This window comes from Tenrec ecaudatus, chromosome 16, assembly GCF_050624435.1.
Source record: "Tenrec ecaudatus isolate mTenEca1 chromosome 16, mTenEca1.hap1, whole genome shotgun sequence".
In the NCBI taxonomy this organism is placed as follows: Eukaryota; Metazoa; Chordata; class Mammalia; order Afrosoricida; family Tenrecidae; genus Tenrec; species Tenrec ecaudatus.
In genome coordinates this window covers 30,462,511-30,478,297 of record NC_134545.1, presented here as the reverse complement: position 1 = coordinate 30,478,297, position 15,787 = coordinate 30,462,511, and the positions used below count along the sequence as shown (strand labels likewise).

Below are 15,787 nucleotides of genomic sequence, written 5' to 3'. Positions count from 1 at the left end.
GGGCTGACTCGGTGTCAGCCAACAACAACGACACAAGGGGTTCAGAAAGGGAATGACTGCCAAGGTCTCTAAACACCAAACTCACTGCCATCGAGTCAGTGCCAGCTCATCGCGACCAGAAAGGACAGGGTAGAACTGCCCCCTGTGCGTTTCCGAGAGTGTAGTCGTTAATGGGGGTAGAGAGCCCACCTTTTTCCTCAGGAGCGGCTGGTGGTTTCAAAGTTCGGACCCTGCGGATGGCAGCCCAACACACAGCCATGTCACCAGGGAGGGAGCTGTTCTCTGACCGCAGTTTTCATTCCCACCTTTCTGAAGTGAACGGTCTGCTGGCCAGATTTGCTTGTGTTTGGTGGCCATTCCTTGTTCTCTTTGGTGAAATAACTATCCAAATTATCCTCTATTTTATGATTATTTGTCTTTTTGTTGTAAAGACGTCAAACTTTTACATGTATTTTGGTTCATCCATTCTGACTGGTTAAATGGTCTCAGAAGAGATTCTCCCGGTTGGTCGCTGTCTTTTCACTTTTTTGGTAAAGCCTTTTACTGATGAAAAGGTTTTATTTTTATGAGTTCTCACCTGTTTGCTTAATTTGTGTTTTTAAAAACCTTTACATTTTTTAAACAATCTTACTGACATAATTCACGCACCTTACAAGCGGATCGTTTCAACACAGTAGAATGCGCTGTGCGAGCCTCTCACCACACTCGAGTCCAGAGTGTCGTTGTGACCCCCATTGTCGGAAGACAGGCCCGTCCACATGGCCCTTGCACTTTCTTCCAGGAATTCATAAAACTCCATTTAAAAAAATATCTTCTAAGCTCTATTTTGAAAAAGCACCTGAGGATTTAAAGTAAAACTAGCCACAGTGCAGGGAGAAACCTGTATGTGTGCAAACAGATGTAACTCCAGCAGAACAGAGGCGGCGAGCCGGGTAACGGCATCCCACCAATAGGTGGTTATCACCCACCACCTGACCGTCGGTTTGCTGCACTGTGGTGGCTTGTGGGTTGCTATGATGCCAGGCACTTTGCCACTGGCATCTTAAATACCGGCGGGGTCACCATAGGGGAAGGTTTCAATGGCATTGCCAATATGGAGGATAGATGGGAAATAAAGGCTGGTGATGTACTTCCAAAGTTAGCCCAGGGCAATTTTCCAATCTGAAATTTCCACATCCTTGTTTTGGATATGCCACTCCACATATTCCAAACTCACTGCCATCGGGCCGATGCCGACTCACAGTGACAGCACAGGATGGGGAGGCCTGCCCCTGCGGGTCCAAAGCTGGAACTCTTTCTGAGAATAGAAAGTCCCATCGTTCTCCAAGTAGTGGCTGGTGGTTTTGAACTGCTGACCTTGCGGTTAGCAGCCCAACAGGTTACCACTAGGAGGGTCCTATTGCCTAAGAAGGACATCATCTTTGACAAAGCCATGGGCTGGTGAGGGTGAGACAGCACACAGCAGGTTGAGATGGCACACACAGGCCAGGATGGTGCCAGATTGGGCAACAGCTCATTGTGTTACAGGTGAGGTTGTCCTGAGGGGAAGCCGACGGGACCAGAAGCTATGGCAAGTGGTGGCAGGTGGGAAGTGTGGCAACAATGACCTACACAGAGAAGTTGAACCTGCATTTTGTTAGCTTGAGAGCAACGTCTTGGCCGAGGCGGGGGGGGGGGGGGGAGGAGATGATAGAGGAGGCCCTCTTAAGAAATCGAAGAAAATTTTAGTTAACACTCAAGGTGAGAAAGAAACACATGAGGGACAAAAGCAACGCTACAGCGGACAACAAGTAGTGATGAGGCAGACTGCATCCCGAGCCTCTTAGTCCCAGTAGTCGACAAATGGACACAGAGCAGACATTCCCACTGAAAGAGGTCCTCGGAAAGGACACAAAACCGAGGCAGAAGTGCGCACTGCCTACAAAGGCACTTTGTGAATAGGAAGATGGCTGGAAGGTAAAGACGGGGTTGATACACCAGGCAAACAGCAAGCATCAGAAAGCCACGGTGACAATGTTAGTCCAAGACAGACTGCTACCAGAGATTCCAACGACCTCAAAATGACCCAAGAGCTCCTCACTGAAACGAGGCCATGGCCCACAGAGCTTCCGGGCTGTACACCTTTGCCCCATCTTTCTCCCACGGGGCTGCTGGTGGGTTTGAACCACCGAACTTAGCAGCTGCGCGCTTTAGCCAGGTGCCTGCCACCAGGGCTCCTGTTCCCAAGCATCTCTGCACCTAGTAGCAGAGCTTCAGCGTTCATGAGTGAGGCAGGCCCACAGTCATGGCTGGAAGCTGGAGGCCTCTCTCAGGAACTGGTCGAAGACAAGATGGAAAACTCTGAAAGGATCTTGAAGACCTGGGCCACACCACCAGTCATGTCGACTTAATTGACACTGACAGCCACCCCGCCCATGACTGCACAACACATGGTCTTTCAAGTGCACGTGGTAGGCTCATCAAGAGAGAGCTGTGCGGCGCCGGAACAAGGCTCAGTACATCTCCACTTAACTGGAACCGTGCAGGCACACTAAGCTGAAGTTGAGCCAGAAAAGTCAACAAATATTGGAAACTAACAGGCGCATTTCTAAGGTACCTCTGGACCCAAGATGAAGAATAACAAGGGAACACAGAAAATATTTTGAACTGAACAGAAACCCAAGACACAGTAAATAGATCCATGCCTTTTGGCCAGCCCCACAGGACAAGGTCCCTGGAGGCTGGCTTCCCCGTGACCTCCGGTGCGGCGGTCTGGTGACCCCAGAGCAGTCCATATCTTCCCAGGCTCCAGGCAGCACCGATGCCCAGCCTCCCACACCTGGCAGTCTCTGCCACTGGCCACCTCTAGAGGCCTGGCTCCAGGGTGGACTTGGCAGGGCTGAGTTCCAAGACGAGCTGGTGAGCAGAGGAGCCACCGCATTGCAGCCGAGGGGCGATGGTAACATGCCCCTGATGGTGTAGGAGTTCTACTAGTCAGATCAGAGTTACGAAAAGCAAACGAACAACAACATAGCAAAACGAACCTTGGCCAAAAGGCCTTATTAACAGTTGGCAAAATAGACCTTCAGGCAAAAAAAAAAATCTTTCCCAGACAATAATGAAAACGACTTACCTCGCCAGGAAGACCATAGCTGTACACATGCATGCTCCCAGTTCCTCTTCAGAGCCCAGGAAGAGTTAACAAAGTGAACCTACCTGTGAGGCCCTGCCCAAAACGGGCATCATAGCCCTCCTGTCACCACCACAGCCAGCCTCCATGTGGCCTTCTTACCAGTCTCTTCTCACACCCACAATCTTGGGATGGGTGGTGTAGCGGGCTTCTCCACCCCAAACCCTGAGGCTTCCTGCTGTCCCCTTGTGCCCCCAGCACCCGCTGCCCACTCCTCTGCTCTGCTCTAAGCACTTCCAAGCGCTCAGGCCTAATTCTCTGCCCAAGGCAGCTGCCTCACTCTTCCCTCAGAGACACTCCTCCACCATGTCACTGAAGGGACAACCGAGGCACTTCCCCCGCCCTCAGAGGCGGTCCCCACGCCCGTCATTGCAGAGAGACCCTCCTTACCTTCCCCAGACACAAATCTCCCTGCCCTGTCAGTGCAGGGCTGCCCTGTGGTCCTTTGTTGTCATGCCTTACTTTGTTTCACTGCATGTCCCTAGCACCTTCTGGGTTCTGTCCTCTCTTCTAGAATGTTCCACCAGAGGCAGGAATGTTCGGTTTCCTGCTGCATCCCAGCGTCTAAAATCGTCCTTGTACATAGCAGGGGCTCGGTGTTCACTTGTCAAGTGGGTGAACAGAAAACCTCAATGCTCGAACAAACAAGTCTGAAGCCGACTATTAAAAACCTGTTTTGCATGGTAAATCCATTGTAAGCACCTTCTACAGGCCCCTGGCCAACTGGAGGAAGCATGCGGCACTCACTCACAGTCGGCGGGGCGACCTATTTTCCAGAGGCGTGCCTTCACATCCGGAAGAGCAGGTGTGGTGGGCACCACACGTCGAGTTTCATGTCACCTTGCCAGGCTGGTAACGGCTGTTGGTGAAGCCGTCACCTGCAGAGCGTAATGCTCAGCCCGTTCTCCCCACTGGGACATCCCCTGCAGACAAGCAGAGCTGAGGCAGCCCAGGGTTGGTGGTGGCTGACTGGCTACAGGACCCGGCGGCAGGCTGCGAGTCAGCTTGGGGGTACCACAGAAGGTTCACTCAACAGCCCAGCTCACAAGAGCCGTGAGGGCAGGAAGGCCGCTGGAGCAGGGCCATGGTGCAGGGGTGAATGTCTTCTGGCTCTGCTGGGGTCCGGGCCCACCTCCCAAGCTAGATGGGCCACCAAGCTATAGTCACCAGGGTGGGAAGCCAGTGGTTGGGACCACATGGAGTCCCTTTCTCTCACGAATGTGATCCCCAGGCATGTCAATTCTGGAGGGGCACCTTTGGCTGCAGGGAGTCTCATGTAACCAAGCAGTCTCCGGGCCCTGCTGCAGGTCACCTGCTCAGCCCTCTATATGTGACATTCATAACACCAGAACACTTGCCAGGAGGAAGAGAGTTAGCTTAAGCCTATGTCCTGCTAGGGCCATACCTGGCACTGGGGCTGAGGAAAGGGAGACAGAGTCCCTTCACATGCTCAGTGGGGTGGGGGTGGGGGAGGCATCTAGGGTGTGCCGGAAGGTGAGGGTTGTGGGCCTGGGTTCCCACAGGGTGTGGTATAAGCCAATTCCCTCCTGGGCACTCAGAGGGTCTAGTTCACTGTTGCCCTTTGTGGATGAGCCTTCATGAGGGCTTGGTTGTGCTGGGAAGGGAGCGATACAGTGGGCCCAAGCCCTGGCAATAAGAGTGCTGGCCTCCACGGCCGCCCCACACTTCCAAACTGGCTTCAGGATAGCACTACCCAGGGCTTCCCCTGGCAGTGGGTGACCTCAGATGGAGGAAGACAAACCTTTGTCCTGGGGGTCAGTGCTCCTGAGAAGGGACCCTTGAGAATGTCGAGGGAGTGGAGAGAGTGTGGTGGGTGGGAGCAGACCTGAGCAAGTGCTGGGCTGGGAGCCAGGGGCTAGCACTACCAGAAGTCCGTGTCGCTCAGGAACTTCTCTTGGTATGAGACTGGGAGGGCTCCCTGGACAGTGTGAGGCATGAACCATGGGGGCGAGGGGCACAAAGCTTGCGGGGCTGGAGGAGCAACGTTCTGTTCCCTTGAAGCTATAATGTTCGACGCAGCCCCGGGGCAGAGCTGGGGAGCAGGGAAGGCGGCTGTCACTGCTGTTGTGCAGATGGGAGCCTGGCCCAGGACGTCGGCAGGCAGAGCGAGTCACAGAAGCAGCCCGAGCGGCACCGAGCTTGGTCAACCTGCCTCCCTGGCTCAGGGCTTATTGGGGTGGGGTGGGGCCTCGTTATTGTTTAAAGGCCTAAAAATACCACAGGCTATAAATCAGGGCGTTCTTTAAGGCTTGCAGGCACTGCCCCAAGTGTGCAAGGGAAGGAGTCTGCTCACCACCTGGGCCTGATGACAGCTGAGGCCGGAGCCTGGCGAGCTCACAAGCAATGTTACCAAGGGTCATGGTGGCCTCTCCGGCCACGGTCAGACCCCCGAGCTGGGGGTCATCCAGCTGAGGGTGACCAGCACTCCCTACCACCTCCATGCTGCCACACCAGCTCTGCCCTGTGCACAGGTCCTGTGATGGAGATCTCTGGCCACCAAGTGGCTTTCTCCAGGCATGACCTCAGGTAGTAGGAATGCACGGAGCTACACGGGCGCCATCTGGTTCCGATTACCCATGCTCTGGTGCAGGGAAACCTCATCTGTGTCTCAGCTCCCCGCTCGCCGGGGAGATTGATTTGGCCTCATTAGAGACTTCAGGGAGAGGACACAAGGTGAGGCGCATCTGGGTCCACGTGGTCCACAAGTTGGAGGCAGGCGGCTGCACGGGAGCACAGAGGAACCAGTGGGGCCTTCAGGCCCGTGGCTCGTGGCTGATGCTCTGTGAGCGGTGAGCGAGCATGGTGGTTCACCTGCTCTGGGGTGCTTGTCTTGGCAAAGTACAGAACAGACTGCAGTGCTTCCTTGCCAAGGCCTGGGCTCCGGGGAGCCTGAGGCCTCCTGGGCCTTCGCGGCCAACCTCAGCGGGAGAACAGACAGCTGGGCTCTCCTTCCGGTCTCCCCAGGGCTGCTGCCGCCCTGTACTGCCGCTGTGGAGGGCGCTGAAGGGAAGGAGCCTGTCCTGCCCCATCTTGAAAGCTTTTCCCTCCTTTGAAGTGGACCCTGGTGCAGAGGCCCCCTGCTGAGCAACCCCCCCCCCCCACACACACACCCACACACCATGCCGACCACGTTCCTTCTGCAGTGCCTGGTCCCCCTTCTGCTTTAACTTTTAAATTCATCGATACAGTAAAACCAGCTTGGGACTAGGACACACCCCATAAATTTAAGTTTTAACTTCCAGCAGCTGTTTCCCAAACAAGCTCAGGGAAGCCGAGTGGACTGGGCCAGGCCAGCAAAGGAACCCTGTGTGGTTGTGGGTGTGGGGGGAGGGGGGTGTTGGGCCCCAAGGAGGATGCCGAGGAGAGCTGCATTGGTCAGACTAACAAAGCCCAGCCCGCAGTGAGGACAGAGGTCCCCAGAGAGGGGGCCACTCCCTGATCTCTGCAGGTTCCAGGAGCACTTGTGGAATCCCCTGGGCCAGCCCCCTATGCAAGACGGATGCTCACGTCAATGACTGCTGAGGTCGCAGTGACCTCCCCAAGTGGGGCCTGCTCCCTAAGATCCAGGGCTTGGTCCATGAGTGACAGCGCTGTAGGCCTCCTTCTCCCCAGGGCTTCTTAGACAGTGAGGGCTCGCTGCTGTACCTGCCCAGGCTGACCTGGGAGCAGAGGAGCAAGCCTGCAGGGGTGTGTGTCACCTAAGCCTGTGGAGATCCACCTTCCCTGGACTGCGACCACCTGCCAGAGTCCTCACATAGCTCCCACCTCCAGCCCCTGCTGGGCTTGTCTCTCACTCCCTGGGCTTCTGTCCAGGGAGAGTAACAGCAGGGAAGCCAGGCCAGGCTCAGTTACTTCTTGCCACAATCCTCGTTCTGGTCTTGATCTCCATTTGCAGGGCAGCCCAGTGACCTGCTTCTGGCTCCACCTCTGTCAAGCACTTCAGACAGGCTCCAGTGGCCCCAAGCCTTTAGACTGCCTTTGGTTTTTGGGTACCATGTTCTCTGGAGCCCCCCATTGCAACGCCCCTGCCTCTTGAGTCACACCTAGGCCTGGCTGTCCCTGCGTGGAGCTCACTCAGTACGGTTACACCTGCAGGGTCCTGACGGCCACGTGGTCACCAGGTCAGCATCCCTGCCCCTTCGTAGCAGTTTTGGACTTTCTCACAGCCCAGTCCTGTGCTCAGGGACGCTGGCCGTTCCCAGTCAAGATGGGCCTGGCTGATTAAAGGGCAGTCCCTTTCCTGGCAGGGGGTGCCCAGGCCGAGCTAGTGAAGCTGAGGGCTGTGACCCTTCGGGGTAGAAGGCTGGCCTTCCAGGTGGAGGAGGGCAGCTCCAGGGCCTGGGGCTCAGCTGCGCAGGTGTCTCTCCAGGGAGAGGAAAGAAAGCCCATGTGAGACATCGGGAGGCGGGGCTTGCCACTGGCTCTGCTGGCAGCCACTCTGAAGGCACACTTGCCCCCCCACCCCCCGCCCCCGGGCTCATTAACGAAGCTGGTCAAGACTGGGCATTCTTTTTAAGCTCCCCCAGGAGCCTCCTTCACCCTCAGAAGCCAGTCTGTATTCAGGTCACTTTCTGGGGGCCGGAAGGCAGAGAACCCACTCTAACACCTCATCTTCTGTGGGTTGAGACTCCGTCCTCCCCAACCTGCCTCACCAGGAGCTCACCAGAGCCAGGCCTAAACAGAAGACCACCATCCCCCAACACTGGCTCCATCATGCCCGCCGCCCCCCACCCCCAGGACCCAGAGTCAGGCGAGCACTGTATGGGGAGTGGCATGCCAAGCGAGAAGGTGGAGGGTGGGGTGGCAGGGGAAGTTTGGGCAGTCCCAAGCATCTGCTCCCAACAGCCTCCAGGGCAGCCCGCAGACAGCCTCAGGGGGCGTGACTCATGGGCGTAGTTCCACTTTGGGTTTTCTGGTCTGGTCCTCCCCCCCACCCCCGCCTTCTTTTTGATTAATCAATTCCTTATTTGCCAGATTCCTTTGAGTTTCCACAAATGGCCTTGGGTACTCCTGGACCTGACATGCTTGTTCTCTAGATGGACAAGACGTGACTGCTGTTAACCCGGGATCTGGGAGAAACCCAAACCATGTGAACGGGCCTCGCCTGCCCCACGGCCCCTCTTCCTGCGCAGGCCCTGTGGACCAACCCGCCTCGCCCGCGTCCGGTGATTAATTAGCTGGGGATCTGCAACAACTCCTCTTCATGCCTAAATATTTTTTCAGCCTATCAGACTGTTAGTGCAGAGCAGGATAAATGACACTGGGTCTGCCGCACTGACCTTCAGGGCCTGCTGCTCATCCAGGCTCCAGACGGCCAGCGCCTTCTCCGCAGAGCCCGAGACGCCCCTGGCCTTCTGGGAGTCAAAGTCAAGGGCCATGACAGGCTCCGGGTGGCAGGTCATGCGGCTGCACACCTTCCTCTCTGAGATATCCCACAGGGCCACAGAGCCATCCTCATAGCCGGCCAGCAGGCAAGGGCGAGAGCTGGAGTCAGCCTGATGGGAAGAAGAATGGGTAGTAAGCTCAGCACGTGCCCTCAAGCTAGAAAGACCCAGAAAGATTTCACCCTTGGACAAGCATCTCTCTCAGTGCAATACCCTCTGAAAAGCCCCTCACAGGCAGCTCCCGCTTCCACTCAGGGGCACAGAAGGAGGCTGAAGGAGGAGCATGAATCTGAGGGCCCCGCATGGGCCACCCTCTCAGCCCTGCCCCACAGCCTGGAGCGTCACAGCCCCTCTGGCTCAGCCAGCCAGGCTGAGGAAAAATCGTGAGCTCTATTGCCATGAAAAATGGCATTTCTGTGCTTTGTCAATGTCGCCACCGCAGCCCCCCAGCACCCCTGCAAGCCGCCACAGCGCTGACGAGTGTGCGCTGTGCTCCAGCCAGCCCTGAGCTATTGTGATGGATGAGGGCTGGGGTCAGAGGGCCCGGCACCCCGGGCAGACACCTCATTCATTTCAGGCTCTGAAACCGCTCCAGGACACAGCAGCACAGCCATGGGCACCCCCACCAGAGCACCCTGTGTTCATTGCCTGCTCCTCGGGGTGGGGGGGGGGTGTCCAGGAAGCCTCAGGGACTGGCCAGGATGTGGCGCCAATGGCCCCTCCCACTCTCTGCTGCCTGTCTCTGGTGTCACAGGTTTCAGGGATGTTCGTGCACAATCCCCACCTCCCAGAGTCCCGGGAGCCTTGGTCCCTCTGGATCCTGCAGGACCCTGTCCCGCACCTCTGGCAGGCAGCGGTCCGCACTGGAGCCTGGGGGCAGGCAATGTCATCCGTCATCAGTCTACGTCCCAGCTCTCCTGCTGGCTGGTCCCTGGGTGAGGCCAGGGCTGGGAAGAGAGCTTCACTGGATGCAGACCAAGAACACCCCAGTGCCCTCTCCCACCTGCTGCTAACAGGGTTCCTGTTAATTAGGGTGTGGCACACTCCTTCCCGGCCACGCTGAGGCCTGTGGGCCCAGACACAGCGCCTCTCGTGGCGTTGCAACATGTGCTGAAGAAACCCGAGACGGCTGGGCGAGGTGGTCGGGGGAAACTGAAGGCTTGGGTACAGCTAAGGGGAGCACGAGTGGTGTCTTCAAACAGCCCGAGGAAGTCAGGCTAGGGGGCATGATGAGGGCATGGGGCTCAGCTAGTAGTGAGGCGTCAAACCAACTTTGATGAAGACAGGATGGTCCCCTGAGACGCAAACATGAGGGCAGGGTTGCTACAGAGTAAGGTTTCTCAAATCCCCAAACCCACTGCCATGGAAGAGGTGTGACCCAGAGATTCTAGAGGACAGCGCAGAACTGCCCCTGTGAGCTTCCTGAGGCTGTCAATCTTCACAGGCGCAGACAGCCTCACTTTCCCCCTTGGAGCTGCTGGTGGTTTAGAACTGTGGACCTTGTAGTTGGCACCTCCGTGAGTAGCCACCGTACCACCAGGGCTCCTTGAAGACTCAGATTCTCAGAAAACTTCTGGGGTGAGGGGTGTGTGGGTGCACACGAGGAACCACTGCCTCAGGGTCTCCTCTGGGAGCTTCCAGTGGCCGGGGCTGTGATTTCCAGCATGGAGATGGGCCCATCTGTGGTGCGTGGGACAGGAATGCTGAGGAGCTGTGCCGTGCAGACCCAGTGCACTGGCACTTACGTGTAAGTCACACAGGTGAACAGAGCTCTCCTCAGTGACATGGTGTCGGAGTCCAAGGTGAGGTCAGCCAACCACACAAGGGAGCCTGAGTCTGCCTCCCACTGCCACCCCCCAGCCCCCAGCTTCTCTCCCAGGATGCGTGTCCCACCAGGCTCTAAGTGAGGGCCACTAGACAGGGCAGTGCTCTGTGGCTGAGAGGCCCTTTGAGGCTCTGCATCACCAATGTCTCCTCTTAACTGCCGATTTCTTCTCGTCAGCTCCACGCAAGATCCCCTCCCCCCGCCACACACACACAAAATGCCAAGACCCAAGAACCTGTGGCCTTTTCTGGGAGCTGGTGCTGGCAACTGTGTGAAGCAGCTCTTCAACCCTTGGTTTCCTCCCTTTCAGAATAAAATGGGATCAACTGTTTTGAGAACCAAATGAAAATATACCCAAGTGTCTACGAGGGAATAAACCAGTCTCAGTCACTCTGTCCCTACTACTCAGGTACAGAAGCGAGGTGGGCCTTCGAAAAGCTGATGGGGAAGCAGAACAAGAGGATTGGGGTGTTCCCACAAAGCTACCGTAGCCCCCGCGTAGTGCTTGCGCCTCCTGGGCTGGAAGAAAAGGCAGCATTTCCAGCGAGCGTGGCCTTTTCTGAGCAGAACGTGCCGTTGGAGCCATGTCAACTAACAAAACGTGATTTGTCCTTCTGTCAACTGTATTAATTACCCTGACAAGTTTGTACATCCCATTTCTACACATTTTTCTGCTGGAATTCTTACGTGATTGTGCAATGGACAGCCTTTCCCAGAGAGCCGCACTCGGCACTCAGAGCGGCGGCCTGCCCGTGTTCTCTGCAACAAAGCCTCCCTGCTTCCTGGAAGGGCCTTGAGGCCTGGCATCCAAGGCCTGACCCCAGCGGCCGACCTACCATTGCAGGAGCTGTGTTTCGACAGCCAGTGGCCCTTGGATGCCCCAGCCTCCTTAAAGGCCCTACTCCTCAGACCACCTGACCAGCACCCCTTGGGCTCTCGTGAGAACACAGCAGGAGGGGCAGTGCCAGGAGCAGGCCGGCAGAGCCCTTCTCAGTGAGGTGGAGACAAAGCCCTCAGGGCAGAGTCCCTGGTCACCCTACAGGAGAGTCTTTTTGCCCACTGGCCATCTTCAAACTGCTCAAAGAAGGGACCCAGCCTGGCCTGAGGCCAGCACTGAGTGGCTAAGAAACCCCTAGCGAACAGTCATAATGGGCAGGGGGTGGGGTGGGGTCCAGTCTGTACAGTAACCAGGCGCTCCCAACACGACTGCTGATCCCTGGTCTACTTCCAGGAGCCCACTGGCCCTGGAAAAGGCACGGGTGGCTCGATTTCCTTCCCCATAATTTTCTCTAAGTGAACAAAGCAAGTCCTCTCCTCCTTTGCTACCCCAAACAGGAGTGGCCTCGAAGAGGGAGAGTGGCCCAGAGACCTCTGGGAAGCTGTCTGCCTCCCCTCTCTGGGCGCACCCAGGGACTCAAGGGGCCTCTGGGTGGAGGTGGGTAGGTCCAAGAGGCCCCTCCCAGGCTGAGATCCATCCTACGAGAATTGAGACCTGCCTCCTTCGGGGTATCTGTTCCCCGTGGTCCCCGCCTGGGCCCCTGGCTCCTGTGGAAGGCCCAGGAAACGCCTTTGACCCTTCCCTCATCAGAAAGAACAGCTGAGAATGGAGGCGAGGACAAGCTGTGGGAATCTTGAGTGGCTGCAGGGAAGGTTAACATGCTAAGCCCACTCTCATGTCAGAAAGGCAGTAATACCATGGAATTCCCCAGAACAGCAGGACTGTGCGCGGGGGTGGTCAGCACACTTCCCTCCCAGCTGGATGCAGTGTCGGATCCACAGACCCCCAAGGTGGAGAGACCCCTCCTGGGTAACAAGGACCCTTGGCTGGCTCCATCCCCTCAAGGCAGGCGGAACACTGCAGTGGAGAGGGGTGACCGCCCCACTGGTGTGACGGCCAATCCGCCCAGGCGAGCGTGACTCAGGGCCATGGGGGGGGGGGGAGGCCTGCAGGGCGTGGCCTGAGCGCGCGCAGTCCTACCTGCCACAGCTTCAGGCACATGGGCATGCCCGGCTTGGCACCCGCCTCTGGCTTCAGGGTACACACTGACATCTTGGATGGCATCTCCAGAATCTCAACCTGACAGGAAGAAAACAAGTTGACTTGGGCTGACGCCAAGTCGAGCCTGTGCTATACAAACAAGAGACTTTTAAGGCGATTAGCCAGGGCTGATGCGAGTTTCTGTCTGTTCCCTGAAGGAGCCTGGGAGCCAGGCTTCTAATTAGGCTGCCCAGGCTCGTGGGCTGGGGCGCTGTGGGGCCCTTGCGTAACGCCCACTGCTCCTGAGTGACCGGCATTCCCTCCTGGCAGCCGCCCCAACCTCCCACCCTCGCCCTCGCCCTCTCCTCAGAATAGGCTTGGCTTAGGCTGGCCAGCCAGCTGGCTGGCCCCATGGCCCCTTCCCCAAGCACGTGTCTGCCTGGTGAGGAGCTCTGAGCATTCCGGGGTGGATCTGATGGCATTAGGAATCACATGGGGGACACTCATGGCCCACTGTCACCCAAAAAGGGTACACATGGCAGGGGTCCCGACGTGTCCCTGCCCGGCCCTTTGTGGCTCCACTGACAGCACTCTGGGCTCACAGTGTTTATGTTGCCCCTTTGCGCGTGCCACACACAGCTTCTCCCCGGCACAGCCGAGGTCACGTGGATCGAGGTCCTCCCTATCTCTGTCCCCATCTCAGCTTCCTTGAACACAGAGCGGTGACCCTTTGGGGGAGTAAGAATGCCTGTGTGGCCCACGCATGCAGGAGACGTGAAGGCTCCTGTCTGAGCCGCTTTCCAGGGTGTCTCCTGACAGCCTTGTTCAATGCCCCTCTCCCCTCCGCCCAATCCCCCCACCTCAACACTACAGCTTCACCTGCTGCCTCACCTACAGAGCCCAGAATGCCCACCTCACACATGGTATCTGCCACGTGGCCCTGGCCATCCTACATGTGAACATGTCTGAGGGCTGGGGTCCAAGACCTCCTGAGCTGAGCACACACCACAGCACTGGGCAGCCTCCCTGGCCCAGGCCAGGTGCACTCTGGGCAGGCAGGGAGACTTGGGCTCACTGCTCCTCACCTCCCTCTGGCCAGATTTCTGGGAATGAGGCCCAGCACTGTGGTGGGTCAGCAGGAAGGTGGGCAGGCTTCCAGAGAGTGCTGGGCGGTAGGGAGCCACCGAACATGATGGGAAAAACCCTCCACTCCTCGGGCCCAGGCGCCCCAGCACATGGGGGCGCTCAGAGATGGGTCACAGGGCACCTGGCTGAAGCTGAGTGGGACGGACCATTGACAAGTGAAATGTAGGTCGTGAGACCTGGAGATGAGGAGGAGCAGGAGACTGGCGGGAAGGGCAGGCCAGCAAGGGCATCATCCAAGGGTGAAACCCAGGGCAGCTCTGGGGCCCTAAGCTGGGTGCTGTGGGAAGGAGAATGGGTGCAGCAAGATCTAAATGTGAGTGCCGGGAGCCAGGTACCTGCACATGAGTGCATCCTAGACCTCAGGTGTCCAGTCAGTGTAGAGCAGCTTGCACCCTGGGCTGACAGGGAGTCGGTGCCTCCCCAGACTGGGCTGTGCATCCCACCTATACCTAGTGGCAGCTCTTGTCCCCAGAGCCATGCAGCCAGCTGTGCTGGGACTGGAGGCAGTACGCACTCGCTATGCACGGTCGCTTTTCTGAGCACCAGTCCAGACTGATTCCGGATGGGCACACGGAGAGCCACCATCCTCCCAGGTTCGCTTCTGGAAAGCAGAGGCCCTGCCAGGAGGATAGAGGTGGTGGGCCCCATGCAGGGGAGGCTGGCGCACTGAGCCTGGGGAACCACCTGGAGGCGGCCCTGACAGAGGTGGAGCCTCAGACCTCAGAAGGAAGACAGACCCCCTGGTCTCAAGCTGTCACGCCCAGACCCATGGAGGGTGTTTCTGGGTCTCAGGAGCAGGAGCAGGCTGGCTGCCGCCCACAGCTCCCCGGGTGCCTGGGTGGCTCGAGCCATCCGAGAGGTAACACACACCCCTTTCTTTTTCACATTAATAAAACTTTTAACAGGTTTTTGGCAAATTGGCAAGACAAGTGCTTGTAGCTCCTAATTGGGGATTTAAACACAATCGCGAACAAACAGATGCCTGTTTGAGTCTTGCTATTTACGAACGAAATCTGCTTTAGGACAGAATGAGTCTTCTTGGGCTGGAGCCAATGTAACCCCATGCACAGGGTGCCCCACTGGCATCGGATGGCGTCAGCTCCCAAAGTGATGCCCTTCCCAGGGTCCCTGCTCATGAGGCTCAGCGGTGCCAGTGGGTCTGCAGGTCAGGTTCCAGGAGGGGACAGATGGGTGGCAAGTATGACACAGGGTGGCCATTCTCAAAGTTCTGGCCTGTAGCCCTGCTCCTTCCACTGCCCTACTCCTCAGAGCAACTGCGGTCAGCGCCCGGGGCCCACACAGCTGGACAGCTGTGTCACCCAGCTAATGGGGGATCCCCTGGAGCAGGGGGTGCTCACCTCCTCAGTGCCTCTCCCCGGCACAGCCAGCATCCAGTGAGGCAGCGCCCCGGCCAACACGGCGCTCCTGCAGAAGCCCACGTTAGTGAGGGGCACAGAGTCGGTGACAGTGCGCCGGCCCTCCGCCAGCTCCCACAAGCACAGCCTCAGGTCCCGGCCCTGGCTTCAAAGCAAGAGAAGAAGAAATTAGGAGGCCCCAGGTGCCAGTCCCTGCACTACTCGGGGGAGACACCAGCCACAGCCCTCCGGGGCGGGGGCAGCAGACCGGCGTATGCATGTGTGCACAGGGCACCACTGGGCAGGGCAGGCTCCTAGTGGGCGGGAACCTTGACAGCCCATGTGGGTCTGTGTCGGATGGAGCCCTTTGGAGCCAGGACACATTCCAGGGGTCAGAGGGATGAGTGGCAGAGTGGGGCGCATACCCTGTCACCCACCCTCCAGCCTTTCTCACTGCCACCATAGCTGCCACCCTTGTCCTGTCCCCTCCGTGAGACCCTTCACCACGCGCAGTCCCAGGTACGCTCACATCCAGAGCAGCCCCACAGGCAGGTCGGAGTTCCCGGGAGAGCAGAGGGAGGAGACTCAGGCATTTCCCTACGAAATTTCTAGAACCCCCTGATAGCCGTGCCCACAGAACACTGGCCACAGCTCGATGTCCTTCTAGGGAGAGTGAGCTGCAGACTGTGAACAGGCTACTGATACTCGCAGCCCACCCTGGTGACTCGCCTTTTTCGCTCTGTGGAAGAACAGAGATCCTCACAGCTGTGCCATGCCATTCACAAGGCATTCTAACAAAAGCCAAACTCACTGCCACTGGGAACTCAAAGAGACCCTACAGGGCAGGGGAGAACAGCCCCTGTGGGAATTCCAAGACTGTAACTATGTGTGGGAGTAGAAAGCCCCATT

The 15,787-nt window shown here is 57.6% G+C and overlaps 1 protein-coding gene across 1 annotated transcript in view; it reads right to left on the bottom strand.

Annotated features, from left to right (window-relative positions):
- Nucleotides 1–15,787, bottom strand: part of GNB1L (G protein subunit beta 1 like) — a 63,381-nt gene that overhangs the window by 4,433 nt on the left and 43,161 nt on the right. Inside the window, exons 4-6 of the mRNA XM_075534175.1 lie at nt 14,882–15,044; nt 12,378–12,476; nt 8,470–8,685 (exon numbers count right to left, since the gene is read on the bottom strand). Coding sequence (XP_075390290.1) covers nt 8,470–8,685; nt 12,378–12,476; nt 14,882–15,044 — 478 coding nt within the window. The remainder of the gene's footprint in view (nt 1–8,469; nt 8,686–12,377; nt 12,477–14,881; nt 15,045–15,787) is intronic.